Genomic DNA, 13,913 nt, shown 5'->3' with positions numbered 1-13,913 from the left:
GTGGGATTCGATCCCAGGACCCTGAGATCATGACCTGAGCCAAAGGCAGCGGCTTAACCCACTGAACCACCCAGGCGCCCCTACAGCACCCTTTCTTGATCAAAACTCTTCAAAGTTGTAGGGATAGAGGTACATACCTCAATATCATCAAAGCCATCTATGAAAAACCCACCATGAATATCATTCTCAATGGAGAAAAACTGAGCGCTTTCCCCCTAAGGTCAGGAACACGGCAGGGATGTCCATTATCACCACTGCTAGTCAACATAGTACTAGAAGTCTTAGCCTCAGCAATCAGACAACAAAAACAAATTAAAGGCATCCAAATCATCAAAGAAGAAGTCAAACTATTCCTCTTTGCAGATGATATGATACTTTATGTGGAAACCCAAAAGACTCCACTCCAAATCTGCTAGAACTTGTATAGGAATTCAGTAAAGTATCAGGATATAAAATCAATGCACAGAAATCAGTTGCATTTCTATCCACCAAAAACAAGACAGAAGAAAGAGAAATTAAGGAGTCAATCCTACTTATAATTGCACCCAAAACCATAAGATAACCTAGGAATAAAACTAACCAAAGAGGCAAAGAATCTGTACTCAGAAAACTATAAAGTACTCATGAAAGAAATTGAGGAATACACAAAGAAATGGAAAAACATTCCATGCTCATGGATTGGAAGAACAAATATTGTGAAAATGTCTATGCTACCTAAAGCAATCTACACGTTTAATGCAATACCTATCAAAATCCCATCCATTTTTTCCAAAGAAATGGAATAAATAATCCTAAAATTTATATGGAACCAGAAAAGACCTCGAATAGCCAGAGGAATGTTGAAAAAGAAAGCCAAAGTTGGTGGCATCACAATTCCAGACTTCAAGCTCTATTACAAAGCTGTCATCATCAAGACGGTATGGTACTGGCACACAGACACATAGATCAATGGAACAGAATAGAAAGCCCAGAAATAGACCCTCAACTCTATGGTCAACTAATCTTTGACAAAGCAGGAAAGAATGTCCAATGGAAAAAAGACAGTCTCTTCAACAAATGGTGTTGGGAAAATTGGACAGCCACATGCAGAAAAATGAAACTGGACCATTTCCTTACACCACATATGAAAATAGACTCAAAATGGATGAAGGACCTCTGGAGACCAATGTGAGAAAGGAATCCTTGAGGAGAACACAGGCAGCAACCTCTTTGACCTCAGCCTCGGCAACGTCTTCCTAGAAACATCACCAAAGGCAAGGGAAGCAAGTGCAAAAGTGAACTACTGGGACTTCATCAAGATCAAAAGCTTTTGCACAGCAAAGGAAACAGTTAACAAAACCAAAAGACAACTGACAGAATGGGGGAAGATACTTGCAAACAACATATCAGATGAAGGGCTAGTATCCAAAATCTAAAAAGAACTTAGCAAATTCAACACCCAAAGAACAAATAATCCAATCAAGAAATGGGCAGAGGACATGAACAGACATTTCTGCAAAGAAGACATCCAGATGGCCAACAGACACATGAAAAAGTGCTCCACGTCACTCGGCATCAGGGAAATACACATCAAAATCACAGTGAGATACCGCCTCACACCAGTCAGAGTGGCTAAAATTAACAAGTCAGGAAATGACAGATGCTGGGGAGGATGCAGAGAAAGGGGAACCCTCCTACACTGTTGGTGGGAATGTAAGCTGGTGCAGCCTCTCTGGAAAACAGCATGGAGGTTCCTCAAAAAGTTGAAAATAGAGCTACTCTACGACCCAGCAATCGCACTACTGGGTATTTACCCTAAAGATACAAACGTAGTGATCCGAAGGGGCACGTGCACCCGAATGTTTATAGCAGCAATGTCTACAATAGCCAAACTATGGAAAGAATCTAGATGTCCATCAACAGATGAATGGATAAAGAAGATGTGGTATATATACACAATGGAATACTATGCAGCCATCAAAAGAAAAATGAAATCTTGCCATTTGTGATGACATGGATGGAACTAGACTGTATTATGCTGAGTGAAATAAGTCCATCAGAGAAAGACTATTATTATATGAGGAATATGATATGAGGAAGTTGAGAGGCAATGTGGGGAGCTTGGGGGGTAGGAAAGGAATAAATGAAACAAGATGGGATCGGGAGGGAGACAAACCATAAGAGACTCTTTTTTTTTTTTTTAAGATTTTATTTGTTTATTTGACAGACAGAGTTCACAAGTAGGCAGAGAGGCAGGCAGAGAGGCAGGCAGAGAGGCAGGCAGAGAGAGAGAGAGAGGGAAGCAGGCTCCCTGCTGAGCAGAGAGCCCGATGCGGGACTCGATCCCAGGAACCTGAGATCATGACCTGAGCCGAAGGCAGCGGCCCAACCCACTGAGCCACCCAGGCACCCACCATAAGAGACTCTTAATCTCACAAAACAAACTGAGGGTTGTTGGGGGGAGGGGGGTAGGGAGAGGGTGGTGGGGTGACGGACATTGAGGAAGGTATGTGCTATGGTGAGGCCTTGGAGTGTGTAAGCCTGACGGTTCACAGACCTGTACCCGTGGGGCTAATAATACATTATAGGTTAATAAAAAAATAAAAAATTAGAAAAAAAATTAAAAAAAAGTCATATGGAACCACAGAAGACCCCTAATAGCCAAAGCAACTTTGAAAAAGAAAAACAAAGCTGGAAGCGTCATAATTCTGGACTTCAAGTTATATTACAAAGCTGTAGTAATCAAAACAGTATGGTACTGGTACAAAAATGGAAACATGGGCTAAATGGAACAGAATAGAAAACCCAGAAATGGACCCACAACTATAAGGTCAACTAATCTTCCTCAGAGCAGGAAAGAATGTTAATGGAAAAAAGACGGTCTCTTCAACAAACAGCGTTGGGAAAACTGGACAGCCACATGCAGAAGAATGAACTGGACTGCTTTCTTTCACCACACACAAACCTAGCCTCAAAAACAAAGACCTAAATGTGAGACCTGAAACCATAAAAATCCTAGAAGAGAGCACGGGGGATAATTTCTCTGACATCGGCCATCACAACCTGTTTCTAGATCTGTCTCCTGAGGCAAGGGAAACAAAACCCAATATAAATTATCAAGTCTTCACCAAAATAAAACCTTCTGCACAGGGAAGGAAACAACCAACAAAACTAAAAGGCAGCTATGGAGTAGAAGATATTTGCAAATAACATCTTTGATTAAAGGGTTTGTATCCAAAATATGTAAAGAACTTCTAAAACTCAACATCTTCCCCCCAAGAAAAATCCAATTGAAAAGTGGGCAGAAGTGACAGACAGACATTTTTTCAAAGAAGACATCCCAGCGGCCAAGAGATGCTCAACATCACCTCCGACCCGCCGGTCCCATCGCACCTGACAGAGCGGCCGACACCACCAGAGACGATGCGTGCTGGTGAGCATGTGGAGAAAGGGCAGCCCTCTTGGACCATGGGTGGGAGTGCAGCCTCTCTGGAGAACTCTGCGGAGGTTCCTCAGATGGTTAAAAGTACAACTGCCCTCCCACCCAGCAGCTGCACTACTGGGTATTTACCCAACGGGACACGAAAACCCCAATTCAAAGGGATACATACACCTTGGATGCTTCTAGTGGTGTTATCAACAGCAAACTGTGGAAAGAGCCCAGGTGTCCATCAACAGAAGAACGCAAAAAGAAGGCGCGCTGCTTGCATGCAGTGGAATCCTATGCAGTCGTCAGAAAGAGAATTTAGTGATTCATCACTTACGTACAACACCCAAAAACCATGAGACCTCGTCATGAGATCTGGCCGCCTGCCATCTGCAATCATGTGGACGGAGCACAATAAATCCGAGAAAGACAAATACCCCATGATTTCACTCATTTCTGGAATTTAAGATGAACATAGGACAGGTGGGAGAAACAGAGAGAGGGACCCAAACCATAAGAGACTCTTAGCAACAGAGAACACACTGAGGGTCGCTGGCGGAAGGTGGGTGGACGGTGGGCCAGATGGGGGATGGTTAGGCACTTGGGATGAGCACTGGGAAAAACTAAAAATAGATAAAATTAGATTGTGGGAAGAGTTGCATAATTCCATGCATATACTAAAAATCATTGACACGGTTTGATAAATGATTTGTATGGGACATGAACTATGTCTCAGTAAAGTTGCTTTTGAAAGAAAGAAAGAGAAAGAAAACATCTAGACTATCACTTCTTGAAATTCCAAAAAGTAAAAGTGCAATAAAGAGTGAAGAACAAAAAAAGACCTGTGGGGCAACATCAGTGTGTGTAATCAAAATCCTAGAACAAGGGGAGAGAATGAGGCAGAATAAAAAATTTCAAGAAATAATAAATGAAAATTTCCTGAATTTGGTGATAGACATAAATTTAAACATTCAAGTTCAGCCCCACCTAAGAGGATAAAGATAAAGAAAACCATGCCTAGTCACATTCCTTTCAATTTGGTGAAAAGAAAGAGAAAATCTTGGAAGTAACTAAAGGAAAATGACACATTTTCTACAGATGAACAATTATGTGAATTACAACAAACTTTTCATCAGAAACTGTGGAGACCAGAAGACAACAGAAGACACCTTTAAAGGGCTGGGAAAACAAACGAAGGCCTTCTGTAAGCCAGAATTCTGTATCCAGCAAAAAAACCTTTAAGAATGAAGGCAAAATAGTTTTTAGATAAAAGAGAAAGAAGCAAGAAGAGGAGAGAAAACAAATGAGGTGGAGAAGAAAAATCAGATTTTTACAAGTTTTCTGTTTTCACACTCTTTAGGGCCCTGCAGAAACTGAAGGGACCAGTGATGGGTTTTCAGGCTCTTACTTATACGGATGCAGCCTGAATTCACATAAAGCTTTTAGTATGTTTTATCTCATCTACGTGTCCTAACACTTAAGTTTATGTATCACCCAGAGTCATATCTAATCCTGAGGGTCTAAAGCCGCTACCTGAGTTGTTCCATCCTTGTCAGGCCTAAACTCCGATTCTTTATTCACCAACAGCACGATACTATGAATTATGGGAGGAGACGTGCTCTGAAATAAGAAAGAAATACTGATTAGCTTTGTAACATTTAACTGATGTCATGAAATTGTCTAACTTGATGGCTGCTACTTCTGCTTTGATATTTTCCCCAAGTACCTAGAAGGTATAAAATGTAACTGCCTTTGCTCTCAATGGACATTATTTGACCTTATAAATTTTTAGTGATCAAGTTTGTTGGTTATAATTTATAGATAATAAAATGCACCCCCTCAAATAGAGAGTTCTCTTAATTTTGACAGAACTTATAGTCATGGAACCACCATCACAGTCAAGACATATACAGCGGTTTAGCAGCCCCCAATTTCCCGAAGCTCCTCTGGCAAGCCCCCTGGCCTCTGGCAGTTACTGATCTGTTTCCTGCGTCCGTAAATTTGTCTTGTTCAGATATCATACACACGGCCTCACGCAGCACTGGCTGCTTTCACTTAGCACAGAGCACCTGCCACTCGGCCAAGCCGTGGGGGCTCCTGGTTCGTTCCTTTCTACGGGAGAAGTCCCCGGCCCGCAGGTGTTACAGCTCCCCCACCACTCGCCAGCTAGAGGACGTCTGGCTTGTCTCCAGTTTGTGGCAACCGTAGACAAAGCCCCTATAAACTGCATGTGAAGGTAAGTTTTCATTTCTCCTGGGTAAACATCTAGTGGTAGGATTGCGGGGTCTCGTGGCAAGTGTGTTCTAACTTCTGAAGAATCTGGAGTGGTTGCGCCATTTGCATTTCCATGAGCAATACCGAGCCCTCGCTACTGGCAAGTTTGCTGTGTTACCTCATTTTGGCTACAAGTTGTGTTTCTCCAGTGATTACTGGTGTTGAACATACGTTTACATGCTTCTCTGCCGTTCGTATATCTTCTTGGGTCAAGTGTGTTCAAATCTTGGCCGTATTTCACTGGGTTGTTTACCTTGTTGCCGAGTTCTGGGATTTTGTATACTTCAGACACAAGTTCTTTATCAGATCTGTGTTTTGCATACGTTGTTCCCAACTCCTGGCTTGTATTTTCATTTTAGTGACAGTGTCTTTTGAAGAAAAGTTTTCAAAATTTTGATGAAGTCTACCGTATCATAGTTTTCTTTATGGGTCACGGTGCTGCTGTCACAGCTGAGGCATCTTGGCCAGATGAAGGTCCTGAAGACCTTCTCCTGTTTCCTTCTGGTGGTTCTTAGTTGTGCACATGGGTCTGGGATCCACTTGTGATTTTTGTGCACGGAATGAGGCATGTGTTCCATCCTGGGGTTCCAACCCTGTTTTGTTTTGTTTTGTTTGGACATGTTTTTTAACTTTAAACAAACCTCCTTGACTTCTGTTTGCTAGATTACACTGAGGTCAGATCACTCAACAATAAAATTATTTTATTTTCATAGTGTTTGCTTTCATAGTGTTTGCATAGTATTTTCATAGTGTTTCATAGTGTTCACTCGTATTTTCTAAAGCTTTAATTTTTAAGTTTCTTGTAGGGATAAACAGACTTTAGACTTTTGGTAACCCCCAATAGTGATCCCCTATTTGACTGGATAGGCCTCCAAAATAACCAGTACTTAATTTGTATTAAATTAATCTAATCTATTTACATTTTTGTTATGTGGCTTCTTGTGAATGACATTCCATAAACATTCATTTCATGAATCATAAACATTCAGTCGATGAGTAAAAGCCGTAGAAAACCAGAGAAAAAACATTCCTGCTTTTTTATTTGAGTCATTTTCTATTTCTCTCACTCAGTTTAGGTCAACTCTTCAGTTATGAATTAAGACTACACGGTTTTGTGAAGTGTCTCATATTTCTCATACATCCCTACTTGAGTGATTTTTACGGTTAGGACTTGTTGCTACCGCGGAGGAGATGGGTGTGAATTTTCAGACAGGTGAGAACACAGTCTGTGCCTTAGGACGAGTGTCCGTATCAGCGTGTAGAAGTTACGTGCTGTGGGTGGGGTAGGGATAAGTAATTCTTAGCATTTTCTTCCACCATGAAATGAAAAAAACCATCATTTCCTTTTCAAGATGGAAATCTTATGTATTGGAACTTTAATGATTTAATAAATTTGAAGTATCGTCACTGGAGGCAGTTAGGAGACTCTACTTTTTGCCCTGTACAGAAAAATTTCACTACTTCTGTATATTCCTCAGAAATAAAACTGAAAATGGAAGCATGACCCTTAAATTCGGCTTATCTCCAGTCACCTGGCTCGGGTTACAGCTCCTGTATTGCCTGAGCCACAGCCGGGGTGGTGGGAGGCCACCACCTGAAGGAGGGGCCCCCAGACCTCAGGGCAGTCTGAACGTCGCACGCGGAGGAGGGAGAAGAGTGGATTTCCTGGCGTTCCTTCGAAGATCCACTTGCAACAGAAACTTAAAGATGCAGCAGACGCCTCTCCAGCTTCTGCTCTGGGAGAAGTGTGGGCAGAGGGGGACCGTCCTACTCAGGGCTCATTCCACCGCGTGGGACCCGAGTGGCACAGGACTTAAGGGAAGCCCGAAGAAACAGAAGGGCTGGGTGTTCTCACCCAGGAAAAAGGTAGGTGGTTCCGTGGGCAGCCGCAGGGCTCGGGGGCCACGCGTGCGGTGGGCCGGGGTCTCGCACACACTGGCATGAGTGGCTGCTAAGCATGTGCATCAACAGGTAGGGCTCAGGCGTCGCTCTTTGGGGCTGGACAGTTAATTTTCAAGTTTTTATGGGATGCCCAAGAAGTCAAGGCCACCCCAGTCCTCTGGCTCCTGGGAATTCCTGCAAAGCCGCAGATGTGCCTCAGTGCCCCAGGTCTGTGACCTGTTTGCTCTTGGTCCTGCACACGACACACACAGCACGGCACGGTGAGGAGCCCACAGGCAGCTGCAGGCTCGGCTTTCTTCCTGGCCCCCACGTGACCTCGCACGAGGCCAGGGCCACATGGGGCACTTGTCGGGGGGTGGCGGTGGTGACCCTGACCCTCCACACCAGCCCCACGCGGGACATTGTCGTGCGTCTGCCTGGGTGTCTGCCCGTGGTCCTCGAGCCCCGCACCAGGAGAGCAGCCCCAGCCCGGCCTCCGTGGCCTCCCCGCACCCTGGCCATGCAGCGCAGACCACAGACCGGAGGGGCCCAGTGAGGAGCCCGTGGAGCCTGAGGCACCAGCGCCACCTGCTAACCCCAGAGCACCTCGTCCTGGGCCCAGCAGCAAGACACTGCATTCCCAGCTTCCCCCCTCATCTGAAACTTGTCCAGGGCGGCAATGGCCTCAGTGGCCACGGTGACTGGTAGGAGCGCCATCCGGGGCTGGCAAAGGGTCTAGGGAGGAGGGAGTGCAGGGATCCTACCCACCGCCGGCTGCCCCCGGGGGCTGAAGGCGGAAGGATTGAGGAGAGCAGAGCAGCGGGGAGGCCGGGGGAGGCCGAGGAGGGGCTGCTCCTGAAGGCAGGGTCCGTGGGGCGCGGCCCGGAGGGTCTGGAGCTGTGGATGCTCGAGCCCGGCTAACGGCCACACGCTGCTCCCAGCGGGCACGTAAGGCAGGTGGAATGTTTCCAGAATCTGGTCACAAGTCTGGTGGCAGCTTCAAAACCACTTCAGCAACAGCAACAATTTAGTTCAGCTTCAGAAACAAGCTCTTTTTCTCCGTGTTTCCACAAGCTGCTATTTCGAGGGTGCCGAGCCGACCGGTGTGCGGTGGCCGGATCAAACATCTGCTCCCGAGAGTGTGCGTCTGAGACCCTAACAGCCCTTCTCCTCTGTCCCCCGTGGACGCCGTGACCAGGCTCCAGATGGAAGACCTTCCTCCGCAGTCACAGGACTCTGAGGAGCCCTGCCATTGCCCACGCAGCCCTTCCTCCTTGGAGCAGAGAGTCCTTCAGAATCCGTCTGAAAAGCCGTCTTCCCCTACTTTCCCAGAAGGCTTCCGGTAACTTCTGTCTTTGCTGCTCTATGAAACTGCACGTGGTTAAGAGAAACCAGAATCTCAGCGGGCGTTCAAAGCCCACGCAGAATATGAACATCAAACCGGATGACCGATGTCCAGCCCAGCGGCCGGTTGAGAGCAGGGGAGGAGCACTAAGGGGTTTATGCACCTTCCGGGTGTTCCGTGGAAACTGAGTTTCGGCAGGTCAAACCTGTCGTGCCGTGTTAGAGGCGCTAACTCGGGCTTTCCTCCTGCTGAGAGCCTGGTTCTGCCTCTGAAACGCAGACTTCCGCACGGAGGTCCGCTCCGAGGGCCGCGACGGCACCGCTGGGTCGGCCCCCTCCTCCTCGGCGTCCGCCCCTTCACCTCTGCGTCCGACAGGAGCTGCCCCCTGCCAGGGGCCCTGACCGGGATGCCTGCTCCTGTCAGCCCGTCCCGCCACGCCCCCACCTCCACCTGCCCCCACAGCCCCTGCCCCGTGCACGGCCTGCCTGCCGGGGCTCTTCTCTCCTTTCCCCACATGCCGCTCTCCGGTGTATTGACCGCACTTCCATCCAGGTGGGCATCGACCTGCACCACGGAGTCCTTCCTTGAAAGAACTTCCACGTGGCATCCCTACACATGGGAACCTGGATGAAGCCGTGACGGGATGCCGACACCCTTAGCAGAGACCCAACAGAGGGAACAGGCGTTCACTGAGGGGGAAGGGGGACCTCGGACTCCAGCACAGCGCTTGGCCTGTGAAGGCCCCTGTGTACACATGTCTGAGGGAGCGAAAACCCTCTCGGGCGCCCACCTGGCCCTGGGTCCCTGGAGCATCCCCGGTGGTGCCTTCCTCCCTGTTCCAGGGACTCCCACTTCCCTCTTGGTTCTACTCACGTCCCCAGATCCAGGTCAGGTCTTCCCAGGGTGACGCAAACCTGCCACACCCTCCCTGGACCTCACCCCAGAGGTGGGCAGGTCCATACCTGCCCCACGGCACAGGCCCTCCTCCCCACGGCACGCACAGCTCCATCCCTGTTTGAGGAGACGCGGCGTGAACCGCTGTATGCTGATTTCGTCAGGCACCAGATAAGGACTGCTGTGGAGGGGAGGCACGGTGGATGGGTGCAGGGCCCAGCTCTTCCTCTGCTACCTTCCACGGCCATGCTCGGGACCCTCAGCTCACCCCGAGAGTCACACTGGGGGTGAGTCCCGGCACGGCTGCGCTCAGCTGCTCCTGGGTCATGAGGGAGCCCCGAGATGCTCGGTGCCCTGAGGACAGGAGTCACCCGGACTCACCTGCAGCCCTGCCAGAGCCTGGAAGAGAGCAGGGGCAGCTGGACCCTCACGAGCGTCCACCACGACGACCAGCCCCAGCTCCCGCACCTCCTTCCTGGGGGGAGAGACGGTCAGTGTTAGCCACTGCGGGTAAAATCTCTTCCATGGTGTGGGTCGTCATCTCCAGGTGAGACGCACCCTCGCCCAGATGCCCTTGGCTCCCCCGTCCCTGACACACATCAGCCTGCTGCTTCCCGAGGCACCGAGCTGCGTACAAGGTGTGGACAGGGCATCTGGGGTCATGCTGGGGCAGTCGTGTCCGGTGGCCGCTCCAGACAAGGGGAGCTGGCTGCTGTCCCTCCCTCGCGGCCCCATCGCGAGCGGAGGCCCTGGGGCTGTCCTGGGCTGGGCTTGTTCGGGCTGCAGCACCACAGGGACCCGAATCTGATGGAGCGGACCAGAACCACACGTGGCCGTGGGGCTCAGGACTACGGCCCCAGACCCGTCATTCGGCTCCCCACATGTCCGGAGCTGGTGTGGGAGAGCAGAACATCCTCTAAAGGGGAGAAAACTGCCAGGTTCTTGTGACACCTCTGCATACCAGCTCTGTCCCCACTGTGATCAGGATCGTAAGCTTCCATTCTAACCGTGGCACAGCGATCGGCTGGAGCGAGGTGGCCTGTCCAGTCCCACCTTCCCGGAGGGACTGGTGTGCCGCCTCGGCCGTGTGCGTGGGAGCTGGGCTTGCACAGACGGGCACACGCGCTCTGGCCCGCTCGCACACAGCGAACGGAGCCGCAGGCCAACCAAAGCCCTATCCTGACCGGAAGGGTGCGTGTGCCCCCAGGCCCAGGAGTGTTCAGTGTCGGGGGAGACTGTTCAGGGCTGCTCCAGAAGGGGGGTTCGTCTCGGGGAAGCTGGTGTCGTAAGGACAGCGAGGACGCCGCTGATCTGATGTCAAAGCCAGACGCAGAAAAGGCGAGGCTGGGAAAAGTCCCCACTCCCCCCTCCCTCAGCTGGCCAGCTGTGCGCCCACGCCTCCCTGCCACGGAGGCCGCTCTGTGACCCACGTGGCCGGGAGCAGGCCTGGGCGGTGCTGTCAGGAGCTGGGCACGATTTGCGACTTCCTCCGAGGGTCCTGTGTCCCTCCTCACCCCCCTCCCCCGTGACCTCCCTCTTCTAACTTCCAGTCCTGGCCTCTCCTTCCACTGCTCCCCTGTGGTCTCATGGCCACCCTGGCTGGTTCAGCTTGGGACGTTACCCCCGGTGGCTCCAGACCCGCATGTCCTCCTCCACCGGCCCCATCCACTTGGTAGCTTTGCTGAAGGGGAAGGCTGCAGAGTGAACGAGCCCGCCCCTCCGTGAGGGCTGCTTCCCAAGTTCAGAGACAGTGGAACCCCCTAGGCGGGTGGAGGGGGAGCCCAGGACCTGGAGTTCAGCTAGCATAGGATGAGACGGGAGGAGATGCCCCAGCATGACCCCCCAGCCCAAATTTGCTTCTCTCCACCTGTCGCCTATGGGGGATGGAGCTGGCTGGCCTCCCTGGGCTCCACTGGGGCCCCTGGCCATGGTCATATCTGCCCTAGAATGCCCGGGCCCGCATTTCTGCAAGAATCCCACGCCGTGTCCCTGGGTCACCTTGGCTTCACCACCGGAGGTCTGCGTGGCCTTCAAGCCCGGGCCCCCCCACCTGGTTGGCCCCCTCCCTCTTGCCTCCTGCCTCGGGAAGTGATCGGCTGCGGCTCTGTGTGTGCTCCTCCTCCTGTGCAGAATGTTCTTCCTGTCTTGTCTGCAATCACGCGTGTCCCTCAGGACACAGAGCACACCCGGGAGGCCCCACCCCTGGCCGCGGCTGCAGCCCCTTCCAGCATTGTGGGCTTGTCTTATGCTGGGAGATCCAACAACTTGGGTTCCCATGTGTGTCCCCTGGAGGGCAGGAGCCACAGCCTGTTCTTTGCTGTACTTTCCTGTAAGTGCTGGGTGGACGGACGGATAACAGCCAAGACCCACTCTGACTTTAAGATTCCGAGTATCTGAGAGTCTGATGGCAGCCCGTGTACCAGGCAGGCTCCCAGGAGCACACTGCTCCCTGTGACGCAGCGGGCGTCACCGGCGACCAGACGTGGCTGGGCACGCTCCCTCATAATTAATGCCGACACCTGGGGGACTTCATTCTGGCAGCTGAAGGCAGCTGTCCCATCCCATGAGGTGCCATGGTCAATCAGGGCGCTAACAAACCCCCGTGTTTCGGGGGGAAATGAGCAGCTGACCAGGAGGCTCCTCTGTGAGGTGCCCAAGTGCCTGAGGGCTGGCCAGACTCCTGCTCTGGGCGGGGTGGGCGGCGGGCTGAATTTCCTGTGGGAAAGGCAGAGGGCTCCAGATCTGGGTCAAGTCTTGGTCTCCAACCCCACAGATCAACTCCACTATTGGTGCTTGGCTGTGGGGTGCAGAGGACAGCACTCAGCCCAGCAGGCTGGCCAGGCCGAGCAGGCAGAAGGGTGTGAACTCTACAAACTACAGAAAGCTGCTGTCCTGTCCATCAGGGCTGCTCTGCACGTCTGCCCTGAGGTCATTCTAGAGCCTCCCGTGAAAGGAAGCCATTGGTAAACAGAAAACGCCATTATCTTAGAGCTTTGGCGTTTACTTGAGGCTTATAAGCTGAGGCAAGGATGAATCTGTATTTTTTTTCAGGGTATTTCTTTATATTTGAAGTCTGTGCTGAAAGGTAAGTTTGAAACCCCAGGCTCACCCAAGGCAGTGAAACGAGGGCCCTCAGATAACTGGGAACCTTGCTCTGGGAGAGGGGTGTCAGGGAGCACACTTTCTTTTCCTCCCTAATTGTTCCCACATGGAATCTGCCTACACTATTTTGGAAGAAATCCCAGCAGCAAGTTCACGTGCCATAGGTAGCACGAGGTCACGTGAGATGAGGTGTCACAAACATATTCCCACGTGAGCTCTTTGTGTCGCTGAGAGGGCACCATGGGCTGCACCATGAGGATGGCGCTCTGGACGTCAGTCTTTGGGCTTTACGCAGACTGTCTCCGATCCCTCTGACACAGCTTTGGGACAGCTGCTACCATCTCTGGTTCTGGGGAGGACGCAGGCTGATGGGGGAACACCAGCTACCCGCCAGGAAGGGTACAGCTGGGATCTGGAGCCAGGCTGTGTGACTGGAACCGAGCTCAGCGGCTGGCAATGCTCCCTCCGCTAAGGGCTGTCTCCATCCAGCACCTCGGGGACTCTTGGTCTGGTGGCCACGAGGGCCGTCCCAAGCACGCCTGCATCGGGTGGCATAAGTAGTATGAAAGAACTCACTTCAGCTGCCCTCAACTCCTGCTCTCCTTTCTCTGTCCTCGGCCCACGAGGGGATCTGAGCCCGTGCTCTGGTGCACACCTGTTCCACACGTTGTCAGGCACGAGCCAGGTGGTATGGCTTCCTAGAATCCCACGTCAGGGAGGACAGGCCCCTCTTAAGGGGCTGGCATGCGCTCTTCCTCGCCCGCGGCATCGCCTAGCTAAATGTAAGAGTCACTTAGCATCAATCAGTCTTTGCTGCTTCTGGGAACCAGGTACTATCACTTGTGTGATTTCTTGACCCACTTATTCTAAATATTCTGTTTGTGTCAGTTAGGTCTTTATCCAGAGCGAGGCGGAGCATAAAAGGTGTACAAACGTAATGCTTACAGCAAGTGCTAACCAATGCAGAGCAACACGAACCTCAAGGCTTGAGTGTGTGTGACCTCGATTCAG

General features: G+C 51.0%; 1 protein-coding gene across 1 annotated transcript in view; it reads right to left on the bottom strand.

The window, feature by feature from the left end:
- The window catches only part of LOC111153403 (pleckstrin homology and RhoGEF domain containing G4B), an 80,215-nt gene that overhangs the window by 26,465 nt on the left and 39,837 nt on the right, over positions 1–13,913 (bottom strand). Inside the window, exons 7-8 of the mRNA XM_022512419.1 lie at positions 10,182–10,275; positions 4,940–5,026 (exon numbers count right to left, since the gene is read on the bottom strand). Of these exons, the coding sequence (XP_022368127.1) occupies positions 4,940–5,026; positions 10,182–10,275 (181 nt within the window). The remainder of the gene's footprint in view (positions 1–4,939; positions 5,027–10,181; positions 10,276–13,913) is intronic.

Source organism: Enhydra lutris, unplaced genomic scaffold, assembly GCF_002288905.1.
Source record: "Enhydra lutris kenyoni isolate GAN:26980312 unplaced genomic scaffold, ASM228890v2 scaffoldscaffold32, whole genome shotgun sequence".
In the NCBI taxonomy this organism is placed as follows: Eukaryota; Metazoa; Chordata; class Mammalia; order Carnivora; family Mustelidae; genus Enhydra; species Enhydra lutris.
Note: the sequence above shows the minus strand (reverse complement) of the source record. Positions and strands in the feature narration are given on the sequence as shown.